The sequence below is a fragment of the Microcebus murinus genome, chromosome 24 (assembly GCF_040939455.1).
Source record: "Microcebus murinus isolate Inina chromosome 24, M.murinus_Inina_mat1.0, whole genome shotgun sequence".
Taxonomy (NCBI): Eukaryota; Metazoa; Chordata; class Mammalia; order Primates; family Cheirogaleidae; genus Microcebus; species Microcebus murinus.
The window spans coordinates 30,470,305-30,493,094 of NC_134127.1; the positions used below are offsets into that span (position 1 = coordinate 30,470,305).

The 22,790-nt window shown below is 45.2% G+C and overlaps 1 protein-coding gene across 1 annotated transcript in view; it reads right to left on the reverse strand.

Annotated features, from left to right (window-relative positions):
* The window catches only part of DLGAP2 (DLG associated protein 2), a 531,153-nt gene that overhangs the window by 444,882 nt on the left and 63,481 nt on the right, over nucleotides 1-22,790 (reverse strand). The window contains exon 3 of the mRNA XM_075997292.1: nucleotides 4,181-4,235. Within this exon, the coding sequence (XP_075853407.1) occupies nucleotides 4,181-4,235 (55 nt within the window). The remainder of the gene's footprint in view (nucleotides 1-4,180; nucleotides 4,236-22,790) is intronic.

Below are 22,790 nucleotides of genomic sequence, written 5' to 3' on the forward strand. Positions count from 1 at the left end.
TTTCACAGTCATTTTGCATCCACTGCCAGTTAGAAATGTAATATATCTCAAAAATCCAATACAGTACTGCCACGTGCTTCATTGTCTGAGGGTTTTACCACTTTGTTGTTAGTACCAAGGTGGCTCAGGTCAGCACTGTGGCCACACTGCAAAACCAGTTCATTTTTGAAACTTCTAATTACTCTGGGCAGTTGGACAGGCTGTCTCCTGACAGACACAGAATAAATGCTAAGAGGAAACTGAGCTCAAAGCCAGGCCCTCAGCCAACTGTGTGGGCTAAATAAAAGCATTTATTAAGCTCACTACTGCATAATCATTTCCCACATGACACGGCAATTCTGACGCAAACTCACTGATAGTCGAGGTACAGAAGCCAGGCCTTCCAAGAACCAAGAGGCCCAACATGTTCACTGCTCACATCTCACTCTCAGGGAAACACATATGCATAATGTACATTTCCTTTTATGGATGTTGCCTCTGACGTCTTTTCTAACATCCTTCATACAAATTATATACGAATCTATGGCACACAGGCCAGCAAAGGAAGATTTACGTTTACGCTGCTATACTTTACCGCGTAGAGTCGAGCCACTGCCCCCACCAACCTAAAGGCCCAAAATATCAAAGGGACAACAGCAGATTTCTGTGGTTTAGAGAAAAAAACTAACTATCAAAATTTAAAGACAGGCCGGGCGCTGTGGCTCACGCCTGTAATCCTAGCTCTTGGGAGGCCGAGGCGGGCGGATTGCTCAAGGTCAGGAGTTCGAAACCAGCCTGAGCAAGAGCGAGACCCCGTCTCTACTATAAATAGAAAGAAATTAATTGGCCAACTGATATATATATAAAAAATTAGCCGGGCATGGTGGCGCATGCCTGTAGTCCCAGCTACCCGGGAGGCTGAGGCAGAAGGATCACTCGAGCCCAGGAGTTTGAGGTTGCTGTGAGCTAGACTGACGCCACGGCACTCACTCTAGCCTGGGCAACAAAGCGAGACTCTGTCTCAAAAAAAAAAAAAAAAAAAAAAAATTTAAAGACAGGTTAACTTTAGTCCACAAAATAGTGAATCACAAGAAAATGATGTTTGTGAAGATGGTACTATTTGTTTTTAAAGGTTTCTAAATCTGTACAGGAATGGGAATGCATTTTGGACTATTTTAATGGCATCATGTCCTTGAGTCCCACCAGAAACCAGCCAGCCCAAATGTAGATGCAAATGAGCCTGCAACTGAAAGGAGGTCCAGATTGGGGTCCAGGAAGCTGAGCCCCAACAGTCCCCAACACTTGGTGATCCCCTCGTGCCCAGCAAACCCAGAAAGGGTATGAGAAAGGCAGGACCCAAGGACACCATCTTAGCGCCAATGCTGGTATGCATTGGTGCTAGATTCAAGCCAGAGACAGCTGCCAGCATCCCACACACCAGGGGAAGCCTCCTGCCATCCCACCTTGAGTGGAACTGAGCCTTGGTATACAACCAGAGCATCCCACCCAGCAGCCTGCTCTCCAGGTGGGCATATACCTAGGGCACGCTGAGGGTCAGAGGAGTCGTTGAAACAAGAAAGGGAACATGAGATTGATGTAAATGTGTTTAACAAAAAAAGGCCTAAATCTACCTGTGCCTTCCTGTTTGGCCTTCATGCAAAGGGTGGCTTCCTTGGCCACCTGCCAACTTTGCCCAGAAACCTGCTTTCCTACCACATTCAGCTTTGTGAGAACAAATGTCCCAAACAAAGCATCGATGGAATTCACTCCAGCTCTTCCCAAAATTATCACAAGTAACCAAAATAGCAAGAGAAAACGATAACATATTTTTCTTCCAAAAGCAACCATGTTAGTTCAGAAACATATAACATATATCAAGTTAATGGAGTATACAGCATTTCTAAAATAAGTAAAAAAAACAAATGAGAAAAAAGGCAATGATTCATCCCAAAGTTGATCTTCTTTTTTATAATTGAGGTGAAATATGCATAGCATAAAATGAACCATTTCAACCACTTTTAAATGTACAGTTTGGTAACATTAAGTACATTCTCTGTGTTGTGGAACCATTAACATCCATCTGTATCTGTAGAACGTGATCTTCCCAAAATGAAACTCTGTACCCAAAGTTCATCTCAATCAAAAATCATGAAAAGGCTTCTGCAAAACCACTAAGGTAAAAACCAGTTACAACCTCATTCATTCACCTTTATGTGCTATTGAAATGCAAAAACAACCACCCAGGATCCCTACTTTGTTTGACTTTGAAGACACTTCCAAACAATATTTCCTAAATAATTAAGCAGCTCTGGATATAATAGATCAAATTACATGATAAAAACTAAAATTCTCAAAGTCTTTGAATTCTGAATCAACTTATGCTTTTAAGAGTTATAATCTCAGTCAACTCCTTTCTTCCCATTTGAAGCAATTTCTTCTTTTCCTTACCTAATACGTCAAAGCCTCAGGCCTTCTATAGCTGACTTCAAAGTGAAACATGCTATAATATAAAATATTTATAAGAAAACTGCCTAGCAAATGTCCCCAATACTCAAGTCTTAATGGGAGGCAGCTCTCCTGGTTCTAGAGATTGGTGACTTAGATTCTTAGCAAAAGCAAATAAAAAATATCAAGTTAGCAATATTTTCCAAATTAACTGGAAACTTTTTATATAACAAACTGTCTAAAATATGGAAAACTCATTTCAATATTTAAAATCCACTGAGACTCCCACAGAACAGTACTTAGCTTTTAACTTATTTTATCATTGTTTTTGATGTTTCTCAGAATCAGGATAATGACTCATCTAGAATATATAACCCTAATCTGGAAAATTAGTTCTTTTGAACTGCATTATACTCACTGTGGTTGATGGACACATTTTGCAAAAATCTTTTTCTCACATATGCTTTGCACACATATTTTCAGGACTAACCAAGACCTTCAGAAAATAAAAATGCTCAAAAACATCTAACCACATTCTAAACATGTTTTTCTATATGCAGTAAATATGCTCAAATTCATAGCTGAGATGTATTTGAATGGGTGAAAACAAACAAAACAGGGACAGTTCTACGAACTTTATTGAAAAAGAAAACCATCAGTGATATCAACTATCCATGTCCATAAGTAAAAAAAATGAAGATCCTATTTTTTCCCAAATATGTGGTGTTTGACATGGGAAAGCATGAATATGCCTTGTCAACCACTTATGAATGGTTTCCCAATAACCATACTAGCTACTCAGCTGGTTGAGATACTATTTATAATAAAAGTGGAATAAATCCCAACAGATTAAATTCTCCTAATTACCACAGAAGAGTCCTTATGATTAATTTTGTTTTAGCTAGAAAACTAATAAGGAAATCTCAGCAAATGTCTGTTTCATACCCAACAAAAATATCCTGGAATACAAACATGCATTTGACAGGACGCAATTTAATTCAGGAATGAATATATTCAGTAGAGCCCTCTGCACAGAAGATGCAGCATTTTCTATCCTTTCTTTAGGACTTGCAATTTCTCTGATGAAAATAAATTAGAAACCCTAAACAGGAAAGTAGCAAAACACAGATCCTTGGCATAATATAACCCACATTGATTCTTTCCCTTAACTTTATAACAAAGTTATAAAGTATTTTAGAGCACTTTTTTTCCATTATGTTTCCTTAAAAGTAATGTAAAGCACCTTTTTACAATCTCCAGCCATGAGAAACCACAGTGACACCTCCTCCCGCTTCAGGGCATCGTGCTAGTGTTTCTTCACTGAACCCCCGAAGGCTTTAGGGACATAACATCCCACCAGTTCACACCCTCATCACACGCAGACTCCAGATACATTCCACATTAGCCAACAATGCTGTATTTTCTTAATAAATAAATACAGTTGGCAAAAGAAAGAACAAAGTAACATATTCAACTTTATAAAACAACCACTTTCCCTTAAAAATCCAAGGCAATAATCACCTAAATCTACTTCCTCTGTCAAATAAAAACAGATCTCTGAGATCAGCTCATAACTCACTATAGAACTGAATATCCTTTTTTTTTTTTTTTTTTTGCTTTTTCCAGTTAATATATAATCTTGCACTAAAAATGACTTTAAAACCCCACAAAACATCTAAAATAGGTAATCACATTTCTCAACTCTGCCACGGATATAAAACCTGTAACCTCGGATCAGAAAAACCAGTGTGTTTACCTGTGTTCCTGTCCGGTAGGATACAGCAATGCTTCTGCAGGATGCCGGGCAGAACCTGTTTTAGAACAAATAAACAAACACACTTGGTTATCACTCAGGCAGAGAAAGGCATCTCATTAACTATTGGAAGCATTTTTCTAATAAGGTCATTCAATGTTGCCCAAAGTCGTCACGCCCAGAAGTGCCTAGCAAATTAAACAGTCCTGAAAGATTTTGATGACATACATTTTTCACAGAAAAGGTTAATCAGGTAAGTGTGCTGATTATACGCACTGCTGCAAGGATGGCGGTGCAGTTTGGGCTGATGTACGCCTCTGACGGGACCTCAGAGCTCTGTGAGCACTGCACTCAAGGGACTCCTACAATAAGTAATGGCCCGGCAATTTTGGTGATGGCTTTTAAAATATTAGATGCAATTAGAGCCTGAAAATGGGGGGTTGTTGGGACATTATGTCGGGCTGTTCCTTCCTCTAGATTCTAAGCCGAGATGCTTTCATCAAGGATGACTCACAGAGGAAAATGTGAAAGAAAAGGCTGTGTTTACAGTCACAGTCCTGCAGTAAAAGGTGAAGGAAACACCTTGTTTGATAAGTGAAGGAGAGGTGAAAATAATAGAAAATGGTTTTCCCAAGAAAATGCAGCAATGTAAAGCAATTGCAAAGCTCAGATCGAAATATTCACAAGTGAAGAGATGTCTGCAAGAAATTTATGGTCACACTTCCTAAACTGAATTAGAGTAAAAGCTGAACTTTCATCCTAAATACTCCACACGGTGAAGTCACAAACATTCCTCAACCCTTCTTGACTACAACCATCTAAAATCCTAAGCTTACTACGTACCCCAGAGCAATTGGATCGGCAGAGATGGGGAACCGAGTATTGCAAAGAAACACCACTGGTGACATCCAGAGTGGTCATCTTGCAGTCAGCCTGAGTATACAGCAGGTGGTCACAAATATAATTAAGGAAAACACAGCTTTCTCTAGAACAGCCATTCCTTTCTCCTCTACCCCCTCCGATTATCCTTCTATGTTGAGAAGAGAATAACTCTCCCCCAAATATAATCAATCACAAACAAGACGGTGTTACCAATTCTCAACTCCTCACAAATCTAAGGGACGCAGGATAAAAAATATAACAATCAAATCAGTATCTATAAATGCTGTGCACAACATAGAGTTGAAAGTTCAAAAGCGTGTTTCTCATGTACACACAGCTGATGGTCCAGTGGAACACAGAAGCAACCACATGAGACAAGCAGATGTCAGTGAAGTGCCAGCCTCATGGCAAGTCCTGGCTGGACACCCTATAGATGGTGTCCATGTCCTCCCAAGACAGGTCTGAGCCATGGGGTCACTTCTGATATGGCAGACCTGCCCACTCCCAGCTACTGGCTCCACCCACAGATGTACCTGGAAGGCAGGGACATCCTGGTGGATCAGATCACAGCCCCTCCCCCGCCCCATCCCATGCCAGCAGAGGGCCACCACATCTTGAGTGTTGATCCAGAGGAAAATTGGGTGAAAGTTATGTGACAGGAGTCCCCTGAGAGGGTGTTAGAGGTGCGGGCAGTGGGACACCAAGTCCACATGGTGAGGAGAGGCGTGCACTCGCCCACGGCAGCATGAGTGCCCGTCTGGTCACTGTCCTCTCTGCCCTCTCTGCTAACCCTTCCCAAATTTACCAGCTCTAGTGACTAAACCCTCTAGACCCAGGATGCCACCAAGCACAGAGCTCGAGAGAGGTGGACATCACGACCAGGTGCTGCATCAGGATCTAGGGTTCCTCAGAGCCATCGGCAAGCTGCACAGTGACGGAAGTCTCATCTTGGGTGCTGGGGAGCTCTAGCAGTCACATCTCACGAATATGTCCAGCCTGTTGGGTCTGTGTTTGGCAGCCATGGTCTCAGGGGCAGAAACAAGTGAGAAGCCACAGCCCAGATGAGTAGACAAGTCAGCTCTTTCGAGGAGCCTCCTCAGGAATTATCCCAACTGCTCCCGCCACAGCCTCCCATGAGGGACCCTCCCGCTCTAGCCCTAAGCCTGTCCCTGGCTCCGCCCGAAGGTCCCCAGATGGTCCCAGGACCCAGGACTCCGCTCTCTATTCCTGCCCTCCAACACAGCAAGTGGTTCTCTTCACTCCAAGATCCCAGAGAAATCACCACCAGTCCAAGTAGCATTCACTTTCCTGAATGCAGAAAATCTGTTCAAAAACGGTGCTCACGTCTGACCCTGGCAATTTCCTCCCAGCCACAGCCATGCATGCAACGCCCATGTTAAATCTTAACCTGAGCCACAGCCTCTGAGCTGCCACGTGTACCTGGCGAACTCGACTCACAACAAAGGTTCGTTTCTTCCTCCTGAGGGGTTTACAGAAGGCAGCAAAGGAGAAAGGAATCATCCTTTTTGCCAAAGGAACTTTTAAAACTTTGATTCCACTCCACCTGCCTGTTCTGTGAGAGTCAACTGTGGATATCTAGGAGACATCTGCTTTGCCTGCCATGGGACCAGTGTCACCCAGGGGCTCCCACCCACCCGCTCTATGGGACCATCCTACCTACATTCTCGGAGAACCCACAGCCCCTCTGCTGCCATCCTAACTCCTGCCACCTTGTCTGACCAAAGCAGGATGACAGGCACCTCAGGGCACTGGCCAGTCCTGCAGGGCTGTTACCAGCCATGTGCACTGTGCAAATTTAAGTTAATGAAAATCAGCTAAAATCTAAACTTCAGCTGCCCTGCGGCATTGGCCATGGTTCCAGCACTCTCAAGGCTCATGTGGCTGGCACATGTGAACATGTACGTCACTGGCTTCTCCACACATCCAGAGTCCCTGTGCTGGGCGCTCTGCAGACACAAGGTTGCCTTCCGTAAGCGCCACGTGACAGTGAGATCTCGAAGTGTTTGCCTGTCTATGCCTGGCTTGTCTCACTCAAAAGAACGTCCCCTGGGTGCATCCACACTGAAGGCTTCACTCTTCTTCACAGCTGACCCTTGTTCCATCCTGCATCTCCCTCATCAGTCATCCACTGATGGGCACTTTGGCTACTTCTGCCCTTTGCTGAACACAGAAGTATAGACACCCTTCAACACATCACTTTCTACGAGTGACATAAAAACGCCTCCTGCAGGAACAAGCAATCTCCAAATCTCACTCACTCCACAGGTCTACCTTAGGCGGGGGCTGTTCTGCAGCCTCCCACTCAGCCCGGCTGACGGACCGGAATGCTGCAGTGGCCATGTGGCAGGAAGAGAGAGCGAGCCACTCACAGGCTCACAAAGGCTCCTACCTGCAAGGACAGCGCAAGCCGGGCAGCTGCACCCATGAGGGGAAGGAGGACCCTGCCTCATGCCAGGACAGAAGAGGAAGGCACTGAAAAGTGCCCTGACCACCAGAGCAACTGCGCTGTTAGCAATGGTGAGCTTCAAAGCCGATAGCCCGCAAGGGAATGTAAAGTCCACACTGGAGACATCTGGATCTCCCTTGGTTCATCAGTAACCATGGGAACCTCCACCTCCAAGACAACCACCGTGTCCCCATCCTCATGGCAACAAGGATGGCTCAGGTCCGGCACTGTGATGAGAGGTAGTCGAGGATGTGAGATTGGGGGTGGGGCCTTGCCTGGGCCATGTGGTGCCCAGCATCTGGGACAGACCTGGCAGGGGATGGTTGGCTACAAACGCACCTCAGAGAATGGACAGTAGACAGCATCACAGACAGACATGTGGACAGACAGCTGCTGGAGTCTCATGAAACCACAGTGTCTCACTAACGACTTCCCTCCCTCCCCAGAAAGGCTCCTCCCTGGGCCACTCCTGCTCTGAGCATGACCCCGAGGTGACCCCGGAGGGAGAAACTCCAGGACTGGCCTCTCTGCCTATAGTCTCTCCTTTGGAAAGACATTTTTGCTACTTTTCTACTGCAGACAAGGGTGCAAATTTGCTCCATCTATTTAATTAAATTAAATTTATTTGCAGTGTAAGAAAATTTGAGTGCATAGACCATATGCAACTGAGATAAATCACAAGTGTGTGCTCATAGAATCCATCAGCTTGACAGGGTTAAAAGGCACTAAACAATTCTTCTGGATTGCGCCTGGCATTTGTCCTATTGAATGAAGAGAGACATGAAGATTTAACACCCAGAGGGAGCTTTCTGCAAAGTCTCATCATTTCATGCATAGAGCAAACGACTCAGGAGGTTGTCTCCCGAGACCCCACGTGTCTGCTGCACCCAGGGCTCTGCAGGATGGACGGCACTCAGTCTCCCTTGGAGACTGGATGCCCTGGAGGCCAGGACATCTCACTGCAGGTCCCAGGAGACAAAGGCAGCCTCATGGCCCCAGGTTTCCTCTGGAGGAATAATGTGATCCTGGGAGTCAGACCGCAGACCCTGTTGCACCAACTGCTGTTTGCACAACCAAGACAAACTCAGGGCCTAGTGGGGAGGTACAGGGACTCTCCTGGGGGCTTGTCCAAGACCTTACTGGCCTTGGACGCTCAGAAATCTCATTTGTTTAACATTCTATAGATGAGGGAGCTGCACCTGGAAAAAATTCTAGATTCTCTTTTAAATTTGAAGTTCTGTCACTATTGCTTGACCACGGCCTGTGCTTGCTTGGTCTCTGCTGTCCTTCTGCCCTGCCAGTAGCTCCCTTCTCTTTGCCAATGCTCTTTCTTTCTGCTGCAGTGTACTGTACTTCAAGAGAGTGTCAGGGGCACTGATCTAGCCAGCAAGGCCACATAGTTACTTATTTTTTTCTGTGACCATATATTTTGTTTCTCCATCTAGACTTTTTCCCATCCTCCTCCCCAGGCCCTGGGGACTCAAACAGTATTTGTCCCTTTGTGGCTGGCTTATTTCGTTAAGCATAATGTCCTCAAGGTTCAGCCATGTTTTTGTACATGTCGGAATGTCCTCTGAGGCTGACTAACACTCCAAGGTATGCACATGCCACACTTTGTCCATCCACCATTGATGGACACTGAGGCTCCTCCCACTGGCTACTGTGAATAATGTTGCTATAAATATGGGTATACGGCTCTTTCTCTACATCCCTGTTTCCATTCTTCTGGGTAGCTACTCAGTTGTGAAGCTGCTGGATCATCTGGTGATTCTGTTTTCAATTTCTAGATAAACTTCCATCAGTTTCCACAGCACATGCACCACTCACCACCCTGGCACAGTTGTACAGAGTTCCAATTTTCACACATCATGACCAACACCTGTTATTTGCTAGGGTGTTTTGATGGTGGCCATCCTAACAGGTGTGAGGTGGCACTGTCGCTTCAACGCTGTTGATGCACTGCTCCATGAGTGCTCCCACCACAGTGCTCTCCGCTGCACAGGCCACCCACAGCTGCAGAATGCCCTCCCCGAGCCCCATTAGGAGCCTCTGGGACATTTCCACAGCTGCTTCCCACTCCCAGGCTGAGCATGAATATGACACTTCTCATTCCAGAATGCATTAGAATTCTCTTTGCAACCTGACTCTTCTATCTCAAGCACCTTACTGATCTTTCCCATCAGACATTCCCATTCTCTGCTCCCAGAGCCACAGCCTCCTCAAGGACCCCCAGGCTCTCTGGCAGCTTCTGCACCTCCACCCCCCCACACACAGAGGATGCCCACAGGCAAGGAGGCCTCTCCCCATGCCCGGAACCCACTGTAGGCACACGAGGAGGCAGCTCCCGGCAGCACCCTGACAACCTCGAGGACAGTGCCAAACAACAGAGAAGTTACTTCAGTCCCCCACGGTGCGTCACTATCATGGCAGCATCCACATTCCTCACATGATCTGGCCTTTGGGCACTGGCTGGTGCTGCTTCCCACTCCCACCCCGTGGCCTTTCTCCACCTTTCTGCCTATCATGACCTTGTATCTTCTTACTACTTCCCCCGTCAAATCAGAATAATCACAGGTCCATTCTGGCTAATTAAAACTATCAGAGGCACAAAGTTTACATAACCATATATACGTGAGTTCAACACATTCTGATATGAAATTGTAAGAAGCAAAGAGCCAGCTGCATCTGGGAAAGACACAAAGAAAACGCATCATTTCTGTTGCACAGAGCAAAGCCCTGATGGACAAAGATTCTGCCTCTGAACCGAGCATTCACTGACTGCTTTACTGTGGAGACAGCCAGTAGACAGTACATGAATTAGAGTCACAGGGTTAGATGACTGGCAAGCGAACAAAAGACAGAGTGGCAGAAACACCTGACTCCTGTTCTGCGTCTGTCAATTCAGAAAGAAAAGTAAACCACATGTAAACAGGAAACCACAGCAGGAGACCCCTGTGACCATGAAGGCTCTGACACCCTCTGTCCCCACACTCAGTGACTGCACCAAAGGGGGCTGGAGCTATAGGAGAAATACCTCTGAGCAGCTTCTTCCAAAAAGCCACACGGAACAGGGGCATCCAGGCAACTCATGAGTGGTAAATCCTAGGCTGATTCATAGCAAGAAGACACAGTAGGTTCTAGAAAGAATATTTATTATTTTGATGCTCACAGTTAACAATGTCTGGGAAGAGCATTCAGAGGGCACTGGTGTGACCACCAGAAGCTGCCACATGCTCCCGGACAGCAGGTCACAGCCAGCCGAGGGTGGGCCCTCCTGGATGGCCACATCAGTTAACAGTGATTTCCCCACCCCAAAGAGACAGGCATGTCGGCATTGTGGTCTTGCCTGGACTGGACTTTTCAGAATAAACTGACAAAAACGGGTCTCTGAGAAGTGATTCCCCACAAGGGAGAGGTGGGCAGCACCTGCGTGGGCACAGCCAGAGTGGAAGTGCTGGGAGGCGGCATGGCAGAGGCACCGTCCTCAGGCCTCCCCCTGCTGCCCCAGCCCTGACGCTCTGCAGTGGGACCTGCCTCAGAGCAGACGCCCACACATCCGCTAGGTTGCACATGCCTGGCAGGGGAAACGGAGTCATTCTGTGATGTCAGGGCAGAGCCCCCAGTGTGGAAGAGACAGGACGAGAGAGACGCAGGCACAACAACAAAAGGCTCTGACCAGCCTGACAGCAGGGGCCGCAACAGGCACTTACTGAGAGTGTCATGTGTGATGAGCACTAAAGAATCCAGGGACTAGAGGACCCGGCCCTGTCCTGCACCAGCCCCAAAACAAGCAATTAAATAAACACCATATACCCCAAAATACCTTCCTGCCCTAAGATCCTATTTTTGACTCCTCTACAAAAATTAGGAAGAAGCCCGGTCAGGGATGGAGGATCTGCAGCCTCAAGGTCACATATGGCCTTTAGATCCCCAAGTTTGGCCCCGAGACTGAGTCCAAATGTCACGGAACAAATCCCATTAAAAGGATTTGTTCTGTAAAATTAGGATTCAGTCAAAAGGCCACATGTGGCCCCAAGGCTGCAGGTTCCTCTAAATATCCTTCTCATCATGTTTGAATATGGATTGCACCAGGAGAGCCAAAAAGAGAAAATGTTCTTACTCTCAGTGAATGCACTAGACAGCCAAGCCCACTGCACACACAGACTGCACTCTCTCCTCAGGAGAACGTCAGCTGGGCAGACTGGCTGAGTGTATGGAGAAGACCATGAACACCGCCCTCCCAGAGGGAGACCGGCCCAGCAACGCCCACGCCCAGCCCACACCCACGCCCACGCCCAGCTTTGCAAAGAGAAGAATACATTGTGAAGGAAGTGAGCTGCCACCACGACCTTAAAGCCATGTTTAGCTACAACACGGCTTTATCTTCTCTAACAGTAAATACCATGGAAATGCAGACACTGGAGAGATGGAGCAGTTTGGAAGGTGAAGGATGAAGTCGGATGGAGAATTACCGATCTGGACACTCGCACAATGATGTGCAGAGCAGACCCAACCCAGGCACATAAGAGCCAGAAGGACACAAAAAATAGCACAGGGCTTCAAAGGAGCCTGAAAGCATCACTGATGCTGCAGATCAAGACCAGTCCCAGGAAGTCTAACTCCAAAGGACAATCTTAAAATCCATCTTAACCACCAGAAGCTAGTGCAATAGCACAACTGGTAGCAAGAGCTTGGCATTTAGACCCGACAACCCTCTGCTGTCGTTCTGCATGAACTGGACCTCAGCAGGACAGCTGGGAGCCCTGGAAGGGAATCTGTAGGTATCAGTGTGCAGAGGCATCAGAGCAGCACCGTCAAGTCAGCTAGACTGATGGTCCCACCTCTGGGGGCCTCGAGGTATCCTCTGGCCACACAGAAGTTTCCACATGGACAATTCCACAGGGACAGCAGCCACATACACTGGGAACCTAACCTGGAAACTATCCTTCCCCAAACTGAGGATGGAAACAAGGTCGCTCCATCTAGAAAAAATTCTGATGTTCACCAAGTTTACATCTGAGATTCCCAAATCTGCTTCCTAACTTTCCTATATTCAGGAATGCACATAAGCTAAGATTTTAAAGAGGAAAAATTGCTGCTTAAAGAAGAAGGTGCACAATTTGTCTTATCAATGACAAGAACATTGACCAATATAAATATTAGTCTCCATTTTATAATGTTTTAATATTTGAAATGATCTCTTTTTAAAAATAAACTCTCCACATTAATGCAGGACCTGGCAGCAGCCAGAGGCCCATGTTGGTAGGTGTGTGAGCTTCCAAAACACAAGGTATGTATCATGATGATGGGAAGAGGTGTATTGAAAGTGTGACTGCCACTCTCGAACCCTGCACTGTAGTTCCTAACTCCCAATGAGTGAAAATATATCCATTTAATCAAAAATGATTTAAAAAATCATTATATAGAAGCATCTTGAAAAAGTCTCTCTTGCAACCACTCATGTATTTTCCTAGCCAAAAGATGTTCCAGCATATTGAAAATGTTTAATATTTTTAATTGATATATAATAATTATACATATTTATGGGGCATAATGAGATATTTCAGTACATCTATACGTCCTGTGATGATCAAATCCAGATACTTGGCATTTCCATCATCTCAAACATTTCTTGTTTATTTGTGGTAAGAATATTCAAAACCCTCTCTTCTAGCTACTTTGAGATATACTTTATAATACTGTTAACTGTAATGAGACCGCTCCCCCATCCCTCACTTCCCTTGACAGTCCCTGGTGACATCATCTACGCTTTACTTCTGCAAGAGCAGTTTTAGGTTCCGCATGTGGGTGACACCCTGCCACATTCATCTCTCTGTGCCTGGCTCACTTCATTTGACATACTGTCCCTGGGCTCATCCATGTTGCTGCAAATAACAGGATTCCACCTTTTTTTATGGCTGAATAGAGCTCCACAGTGTGTAAACAACAGCATTTTCTCTATCCGTATGTTTGCTGGTGGATAGTCAAGTTGATTCCATATCTTGGCTACTGTGCTGTGATGACATAGGAGGGCAGATGTCTCTTGGACAGACAGATTTCATCTCTCTTGCGTAGATGCCTGGTATTGGGGTTGCTGGATCCCATGGCGGTTCTATTTTTAATTTTTTGAGGAACCCCCATGCTGTTCCTACTGTGGCTATGCTAATTTGCATCCCACCAGCTGGGTATAGAGTCCCCTTTCTCCACACCCCTGCCAGTGCTTGCTGTCTTTCATCTTTTTGGTAACAGCCATTCTAACTGGGGAGGGGGGTGGTCTCACTGTGGTTCTGAGCTGCATCTGCCTAACAATGGGTGAGGTGGAAGATTCCGTCAAACTAAAAAGCTGCTGTACGGCAAAGGAAATAACTGAATCTGGGTAATGGGAAACTGTTGAGTAAAGGAAAATAGAAGAAATAAAAATTTATTATAAATAAAAATTAATTAAAAAAAAGGAAATAACTGAAGAGCGAAGTGACCACCTGCCAAATGGGAGAAGACATCTGAGCACCATGCACCTGACCAGGGATCAACATCCAGAACTCCTAAATTATACTTCAGAGAGACACAGGGACCAGCCAGACATGGGAACGTATCCGAGTGTGCACCTATTCACACTGAAGTGAGAACTGGACAATTACTCCTTATGATGACCTTAAGGACATCGACCCTGAAATATTTGGGATTTAATCAATATTTGCTGTGTGATGCAATCTACCTCTTGTTAATGACATGAGGCTTAGTTTAATGAGAAAACAGTGGGTGGCACCAAACTGCACCCTCAGACAGCTGGAGCAGCTGAGGGAGAGAGAGGCTGTCCAGACCCGACACCATCCACTCCACAAATCAGGCCGTCCCCTAACTGCTGCGTGTCTGAGCCTCCATGACTATGAACATGCCAAATAAACGCCACAAGACTCACACATTCGATGGACAAGTGCTGGCACAGCAACTTATAGACAACAAAGTGCAGTGAGATTCCACAGCAGACCTCACGTCAGTTTCACTGTCACATTCACAGCTCCACTTCTGGGGGACAAGGAACCCGCTCAGACATTCAAATCACCACATTCTCCATGGTGGTGGAAAGCACCGTCGTTAACCTCCCTGATTTTGTGGATTGATCATGTATGCTTATGGGTAAAATGTAAAATGCTGTCAAGACCAGAGACCGCCACAGTCGTGTGTGTCCTTGGACGACACCAGACTTCAGGGGAATAACCATGTCAAGGCTGAGGCTTCAATTAAATCCCTTCCACGTTGGACTCAGAATATGTAGGGTCATGAGCCACCTTGCCAGGATGGATTCTCACTCGGAACCAATGAGTGAGGTTGGTAGCCCAAGGTAGAATCCAGTGGATTTCTAGGACCACAGAGTTATAATGGGAGAAAAATCTGAGTCTAATACAGCGGGGTGTCTTCAAGACACCCGAGGACACAACTCTCCACCCTGGGCAGATGTTAAGTGACGATGACTTGTCCTTTAGATTATTTTTGTTCTAGACTAAGCACAAGTTTTCTCCTGTCCACAATACCAGGCTTTAGTCCCCAGGCATCTGCCCTGATTGTAGGTGTGAACTGCCCACTCTGAACAGTTCTCGGTCGGCATCAACATAACATACATTTCCACTGCTCAAACAGCTCTCAAAAGATAGGTTTCAATTTATTTCACATTCAAGTATATTTGGATCTGCTAGAAAAGCCACAATCATGGTAAGTTCCTGAAACCAGGAAAAGGTTGTTTCTACATATATTTCAGAAGAATTACAGAAAACTGTATCAAAAACATTGATGCAGAAGGTTGGAATTTCTTTCAAAAGAAATTTAATCTAAACAGCTGATAGGATGAAAATTTATACATAACTGCCTTTTGAAATATTTACCTCATGATTTCAAAGAAGACAATTTGCATGTATTTATGGTGAGCCATAGAGACTTATCTGAAGGACAAAACAGCATGTGAATTATCAGCAAAGAATAATCTCTTGTGGAAACAGCAAAGCACCCACCAATGAACACACGTCTACACGTGAAGTTAGGTTTGTCCCATTTATGAAATGACACAGCTCATGTATAAATGCTACTCTGAGTCAATATGAGTGGAGCCTGCATCAACCTTGCCATTTCAATATTTTCAATAAACAACTGCCATAGCTAAAACTGTCAAATACATTTCTTGTAATTCTCTGAATAATTTTCTAGCTCGTTTAGAATTCTATATTTGATTTCATATAAAAGGCACCAATTTTGCAAAATTACTGTTTATAAAAGCTGATTAACTATCTTTGAATCTATTTATTAATTTATTCTTTCATTCAACAATACCTTTTAAGCAGCAAGAACTCTGCTAGAACTACCGAGATGAGAAATTATTTGTTTGGTTTTTTAATTTAAATGACCAAAGCAGATTCAGTGTTAGGTCTTTAAACTTATCACACAAGTGTTAATATTTAGGAATCCTACTGCAGGTGTGAGAGAAAAGCACAGTCGTCCTCTGGCATCCGTGGAGGATGGGCCCCAGGACCCCCCAGACACCAACCCACAGATGCTCAGGTCACCCCATGTATCTGCATGCATGTAGCCTACACACGTGCTCCCCATGCATCAAACCATCTCTAGATTATTGTAGCAGCTAATACAGTGTCAGTGCTACATAAACAGTGTTACACTATGTTGTTCAGAGAATAAAAACAAGAAAAAAGTCTGCATGTGTTCAGGACAGACACACCCATTCATTTTTTTCCCAGATATTTCTGATCCATGGTTGGTTGACTCCACAGATGCAAGAACCCACAGATAGGCAGGGCTCCCTGGATTTATATCACAGGTATAAAGATACAAATAAAAGTAATGAATTAAGTACCACTGCTCACATTTTCTTTCCCTTTTCAGTTCCTTTAAAAATTAATTTCAAGAATAAAAATTACTTTGGTTACAAAAGAGGCTCCCGTGGGAGCAAGTCAGCTTTGGCATGTGAGACCCTGGCACCGTCCTGATGCAGCCACACAAGCACAGACAAGGAAGGGCAGGTTTCTTTCTCTCGACTGCCCATGTATTAACCGGGAATGAGAAAGGACACCTTGTAGACAGCACAACAACCAATACACTACAAAGTTAATATTCAAAATGGAAATATAGTGATAAAATATTTTGCACATAATACAACAGGCCTTGTTGAAGATTCAAGAGGATATACTGACAAACTGAGTTGCCAAGAACATTGCGCACTGAATCAACAGTAAACTCAGCAGTGTGTGTACACAGGAACGCCAGGCACTAAATCAACAATAAAGACTCAATAGTGTGTGTACACAGCAACAGTAGCCAACTAGGAGAGGAAATAGGTTTCTTAAAATTCCATTCACAATAAGAGCGAAAACTATACAGTGCTTTTCTCAGTATAAATTTAATGAAGGATATATTATACAAAACACCCTGCTCCAAGCCAGCACCATGAGAACAAGAAATAGTATCTGCACCGGGCAGGGGAAGCCCTAAGCCACAGTCCCACCACCTCCGACCTCACTCCCTACTCCAGCTGTTCCCTGGTGGCTTCACACACAACAGACCTCAGTGCCTTTGCACGTGTGGCCCCTATGTGCAGGGATTCAGCCACCAGGAAACAGGCACAACCTAGTACCCTCAGGTCACTCAGTCCCTGGTCAAATGCTACCACCTCCCTCCTAAGACTATCCCCGCCACTCTCTTCCACACTTACCCTGTTTCATATTTTTTCCACACGCATTACTATTTTGCATAACATTGTATCATTATTTGTCTACTCATTCTGGCTCTGTCTCACCAACTAGATCCTGTAGGGTGCACAAACCACCTGCTGCGTCTCTGTCACCACGAAGCTGCCTGGCACATGAAGGTGACAAATATTTGTGAAATAAATGAAAAATGTATGAAATAATATTTATCATCTTCATATTTTTTGCCAAGAAATGAAAGGTGTAAAAGTGGTTTAAATACAGGTGGCAGATGAAGGACTGAGAAGAGAAGGGAGAACAGGACAGTATGCTGGACATCAGCAGCATCAGGCTGTGCATGTTCCTCAAACACAGGAGCAGCTGCAAGAACCAGTCCTCCCCAGTTCCCCTGGAGCCCATTTGCTCCATAAAAACAGCACTTATTCCATCAGGATGGAAGCGCTGCAGTGATTAAGAAATAGAGAGTTTTGAAGCACAGGGCTATTGCAGTTTTTGGCCACAGCAAACAGGTGAGCAGGTTTGTTGTTTGATCACATCAGCAGAGTGGCCAGCAGGAGTCACTGGTAATTAAAGTGATTTTTCTGCAAAAACTGGGAGGTCATCCCAAAATGCTGGTCTAATTTCTTACCAGAGGATTTGAAAATTTGCATAACAAAGGTCACACTGGAAGTGTTGTGGTTAACGCTATCTCGAGAACTGTGGAAACCCCCAAAGCCATTACAGAATCTACAACAAAAAGGCAAAAGGACCAAAAAAGCCTAGAAATATTTATCCTTCTTCATTTATTTCTTTAATTTGGAAACAACAATCTAAAACAAAAAACAAATTTAGTATGTAAAGAAATCATCTTGGTTAGCAATAATTTTACTTTTTATCATAATTAACACTAAAAAGCTATTAAAAATGCAAAACCTCAGTGTTGGACACATTATGAGCAGCCCCCGGAAGCCCAGCCCAGCCATCCCCTTGTCACAGCTATGGGGAAAGCCATCTCCACCCACTGCCCATCTCTGACGAGTCCAGAGTTAACCCGTCACTCTCAGCTGTTTCCTGAAGAACCGAGATCCTAGAGGAAGCTCCCTGGCCAGCCACACAGCAGCCCCAGAAGCATGAGGACACCGGCTCTGGTCGTCCACCGGCTCCACCCTGAAGGCAGTATCCTGACACTGAGCCAGCTGACTCCATCCCAGCCACACCCTGAAAAGCCACCTCCCACCAGACACTCAGCCGTGAGTGAGGAACCCCGGCTTCCATGGCGCAGAAAGTAAACCAGCCACGAAGTCAGAGACCTGGGCTCAGACCAGAGTTGCTCACCCACTCCTCAGGGAACCCTAAACCTAAACAGAAGACTAACATGTGTCTAACTCTTGGGTTTTGGGAGACAATAAAATAAGAATGTGAACCTATTTTTTTCACTAAATAACTTTATTTTTGTATAGGTTTGCAGAAAAGTTGAACAGAAAGTACAGAGTTCACACAAAACTCTTTCCTCATCTCCCCCGATTCCTGTATTATTAACCTCTTCCATTAGCATGAACTATTTATTATAATTAATGAGCCGGTGTTGACATGCTGTTATTAACCACAGTTTACATCAGGGTTCACTCTGGTGTCGCATGTTCCATGGGTTTGGACACATGTATAGTGACCTGTGTCCACCACTGCAGCATCACACAAAGTGTTTCATGGCCCTGAAAACCTTCCTGCTGCATGTGTTCATCCTTCCCTCCCCTGACCCCTGGTGCCCTGTGAACTTTCACTGTCTCCATAGTGTCACCTTTTCCAAAATGTCACATGGTTAAGTCACAGCTCGTGGCTTTGTCAGATGGGCTCCTTCACTTAGTAACATGTATGTGAGATTCTCCCATGTCTTTGCACAGCTTGAGAGCACATTTCTTCTTAACATGTTTCATCTGGATATAAGAGCTGTGTATTCATTCATCTTTCAAACTTAAATTTAACTTAAAGGATACCTCGGTTGTTTCCTAGCTGCAAGTTTTTGTGCATAAAGAGGTTTTCAATTCATTTAGGTAAATGACAAGGAAAGCATTCCTGGATCACAGGGTAAGAGCTATGCGCAGTTTTGTAAGAAACCACAGAACTGCCTTTCAGATCAAATGCATGATTTTGCATTTCTACCAGCGGTAGGAGAGCCCCTGGGGTTGCTTCACAAGCTGTGCAGTGTGTGGTGTCGTCAGTGCCTCAACTTTGGCCCTGCTTACAGGCAAGCAGTAGCCCTTCCATGTGCTTTAACCTTGACGTCCCTGATGATAAGTGGCATGGACCATTTTTCATGTGCTTATTTGCCACCTGTATATATTCTCGGGCAAGACAATCTGTTAAGATTGTTCATGCATTTCTTAATCAAGTCGTTTCCTTATCATTGAGTTTTGAAAGTTCTTTGTATATTCTGCACACCAGTCCTTCATCACATACATTTTGAAAATATTTCCTCCCAGCCTGTACCTTGTCATTTCGTCCTCTAAAGGATGTTTTCTGCAGAGCAGAATTTTTTTATTTCAATAAAGCCCAATTTATCAATTTTTCTTTCATGCATCATACCTTTGGTTTTGTATCTAAAAAGTCACCAAACCAAAGGTGACCTAGATTTTCCTCCTATACAATCTTCTTGGAGTGTATAGTTTCACACCTTACATTTGGAACTCTGATCCGTTTCAAGTTAATGTCATGCAGGGTGCAAGGTCTATTTCTATATTCTCTTTTGACTTTTGCATGTGGATGTTCACTTGTTCCAGCACCGTTGTTGAAGAGACTATCCTTCCTTCTCCATCAGTTTGCTCCTTTTCCCAAGGTCAACTGACTTTCGAGGGGTTATTTCTGGACTCAACTCTGTTCCATTGATCCATGTATTGGTTCTCCTGCCAACACCAAGCTGTCCTGACTATGCAACTTTGTGGTGCATCTGGAGGTCAACTCAGTCTCGTGTCTTGGTTCTTCTCCTGCAATGTTGTGCTGGCTACTCTAGGTCTTTCATCTCCCTATTAACTTTAGGGTCAGTTTATCAATAGACACAAAGTAACTTTCTTGGACTATGGTTGGGATTATGTCAAACCCATACACCAAGGGAAAAACCAACATCTTGATAACTCTGGCTCTTTCTACCCGAGAAGTGGACCATCTCTCCCTCATTCAGACCCTCGGATTTCTTTCACCAGAGTCTTGTAGTTATCCTCATATGGATCTTACACTGTTTTGTTGGATTTCTACTTAAGTATTTCATTCTCAGGTGCTAATATAAATCGTTCTGTGCTTTTAGTTTTGAATTCCACTCATTCATTGCCGGTGCAAAGTGATGCCTGTTAACCTTGCATCCCGCAGCCCTGCTGTAACACTGGGAGGGCTTCCTGTCGATTCTTTGGGATTTCCTACATAAGCAATCATGCCATCTGAGGACAAACACAGTTCTATTATTACTTCCTGATGGGTATGCCTTAACTTCCTTGTCTCATCTCATTACTGTCCCAGCTGAGACTTTCAGGACAATGCCGAGAGGCCTGGTAGGGGGGACACACCTCCCTTGTCCCTGGGTCTAGTGCGAAGCTATAAGTTTCTTGCCATTTGTTATGATGTTAGCTGTGGGGGTTAGTAGATTGTCTTTGAGTTCAGGAAGTTCCCTTCTATTCCTGGTTCACTGAGAGTTACTATCATTAATGGATGTTGGATTTTTTTTCAAGCACCTTTTACGCATCTATTGATATGATTGTGTGACTTTTCCTCTTTAGCCTGGTGACAAGTGATAGCATTAATTACTTCTGAAGGCTGAGCCAGCCTCATGTGCGTGGGACACAACTCCAACTTGTTCTATGTGACTGCCCTGCCCGCTTCTTGTGCCTCCTCTCTCCCCAGCCAGGAGAACCGACTTTCCCCACAGGCTCCTGAAACCCACCTATGACTCCCAGGCACCTGTCTGGCAGCCCCAACTCTGTGATACGTCTAATGTAGCGTGTGGCACCAGTAAGTATCTCTACCTTCTCAAAACTTCCTCTCTGGGCTTCCTCGATATGCCAACCTGAGGGTTCCCCATCTGGTTGTTCATTCAAGACATGTTTCGGGGGCTCATGTTTGGCTCCAGCGCTGTGTGAGCTGGGAGCATCTAGAACTGTCCAAGCTGGTGGAGTTTTCAGATTAGTGAAAACAGAGGCATTTACAATAAAAATGCTTGTGTGAGTATTTGATTCTGAGCATTTTTAAAAACTATGAATGAAAGCAACAGCATTCAGAGAAAAAGAACAGAAAGCACAATATAGACAACTCAGGGAACCTCTTCCGGTATCTCCTAATGTTCCTTGTACTCGTGGCTCAGTCACCCCCTATGTGAAGATGCAAGGGCCATGACAGTGTCTCCTGGTCCACAGCACAGAGTCCATCATCCAGACTCCTGCAACCCTGTCCCGCCACTTTCTGCCATGCCACAGCCCTCCCCTGTCACCCCTCACTTCCCACAGAGCTTGATGATGTCTCCAGCCACCTCACCCTGAAGCCCAGCGATGCAGAACTCAATTCCTAGTCCAGCCCCAACCTGCTGGTGCACACTACAAGGCCACAGCAGGCCTATTCTCTGTGTCCCCTCACCCTGCATGAGAGCATACGTGTGCACACCCATGTACACACACACACACACACCCTATGCTTCTGTCCCTGCAAACCTCACATCCCTCACCCACTCGTTCTTTCAAGTTTTGAGCACTTGTGTACACAGCCAAGCACACCAACACTGAGGCCACAGTCACAGACAGACAAGCTCACTGTCCTCTGGGATATTCCAGTCTAAGGAAGATAGAAACATAAAAACACTCATCTCAGTGGGCAGCAGATGCTATGAAAGATATAAGACCTGGTGCTATGGGCTGAATTGTACTCCCCCTCCAAAAAAATACAGTGGGGTCCTAACTCCTGGCTATGGTTTCAGTGTTTATCTCCTCCAAACTCAGGTGGAAATTCAATCCCGAATGCAACAGCATTGATAGGTAGGACCTTTCAGAGGTGACTGGATTAATCCATCCCTGGATAAGTGGATTATCTGGGGGAGGTGTCAGTGGCTTCATGAGAAGAGAAAGACATGCCTGAGCTGGAGCACTGAGCCCTGCCATCAGCTGCCTGAGCTGCCCTGGACCTTGCACAGCCCCCACCAGCAAGAAAACTGCCACCAGCTCGACCTGGACTTCTCAGCCACCTTCGCTGTAAGAAACAAATTCATGTTGCTTATAAACTACTCCTTTTCAGTTATTCTGTTATAGGCAACAGGAAACAGACTGAGACACCCCTAATCAGTGATCAAGTTAAGACAAGGCTGTGGGGTGGCCCCAACACAATATGACCATTGTCCTCATAAAAGGAGGAGATTTGGGCACAGAGACAGGGACACACAGAGGGAAGGTGATGCAGAGACACAGGAGCAGTCAGTTGCCACCTGCCCTGCTAAGCAGGGAGGAGGGGACAGACCCTTCCTGGGACCCTGAAGAGAGGCCCTGCCCACACCTGGCTCTCCAACGGCCAGCCCAGATGGGGGACAACACACTCTGCTGTCTGAGCT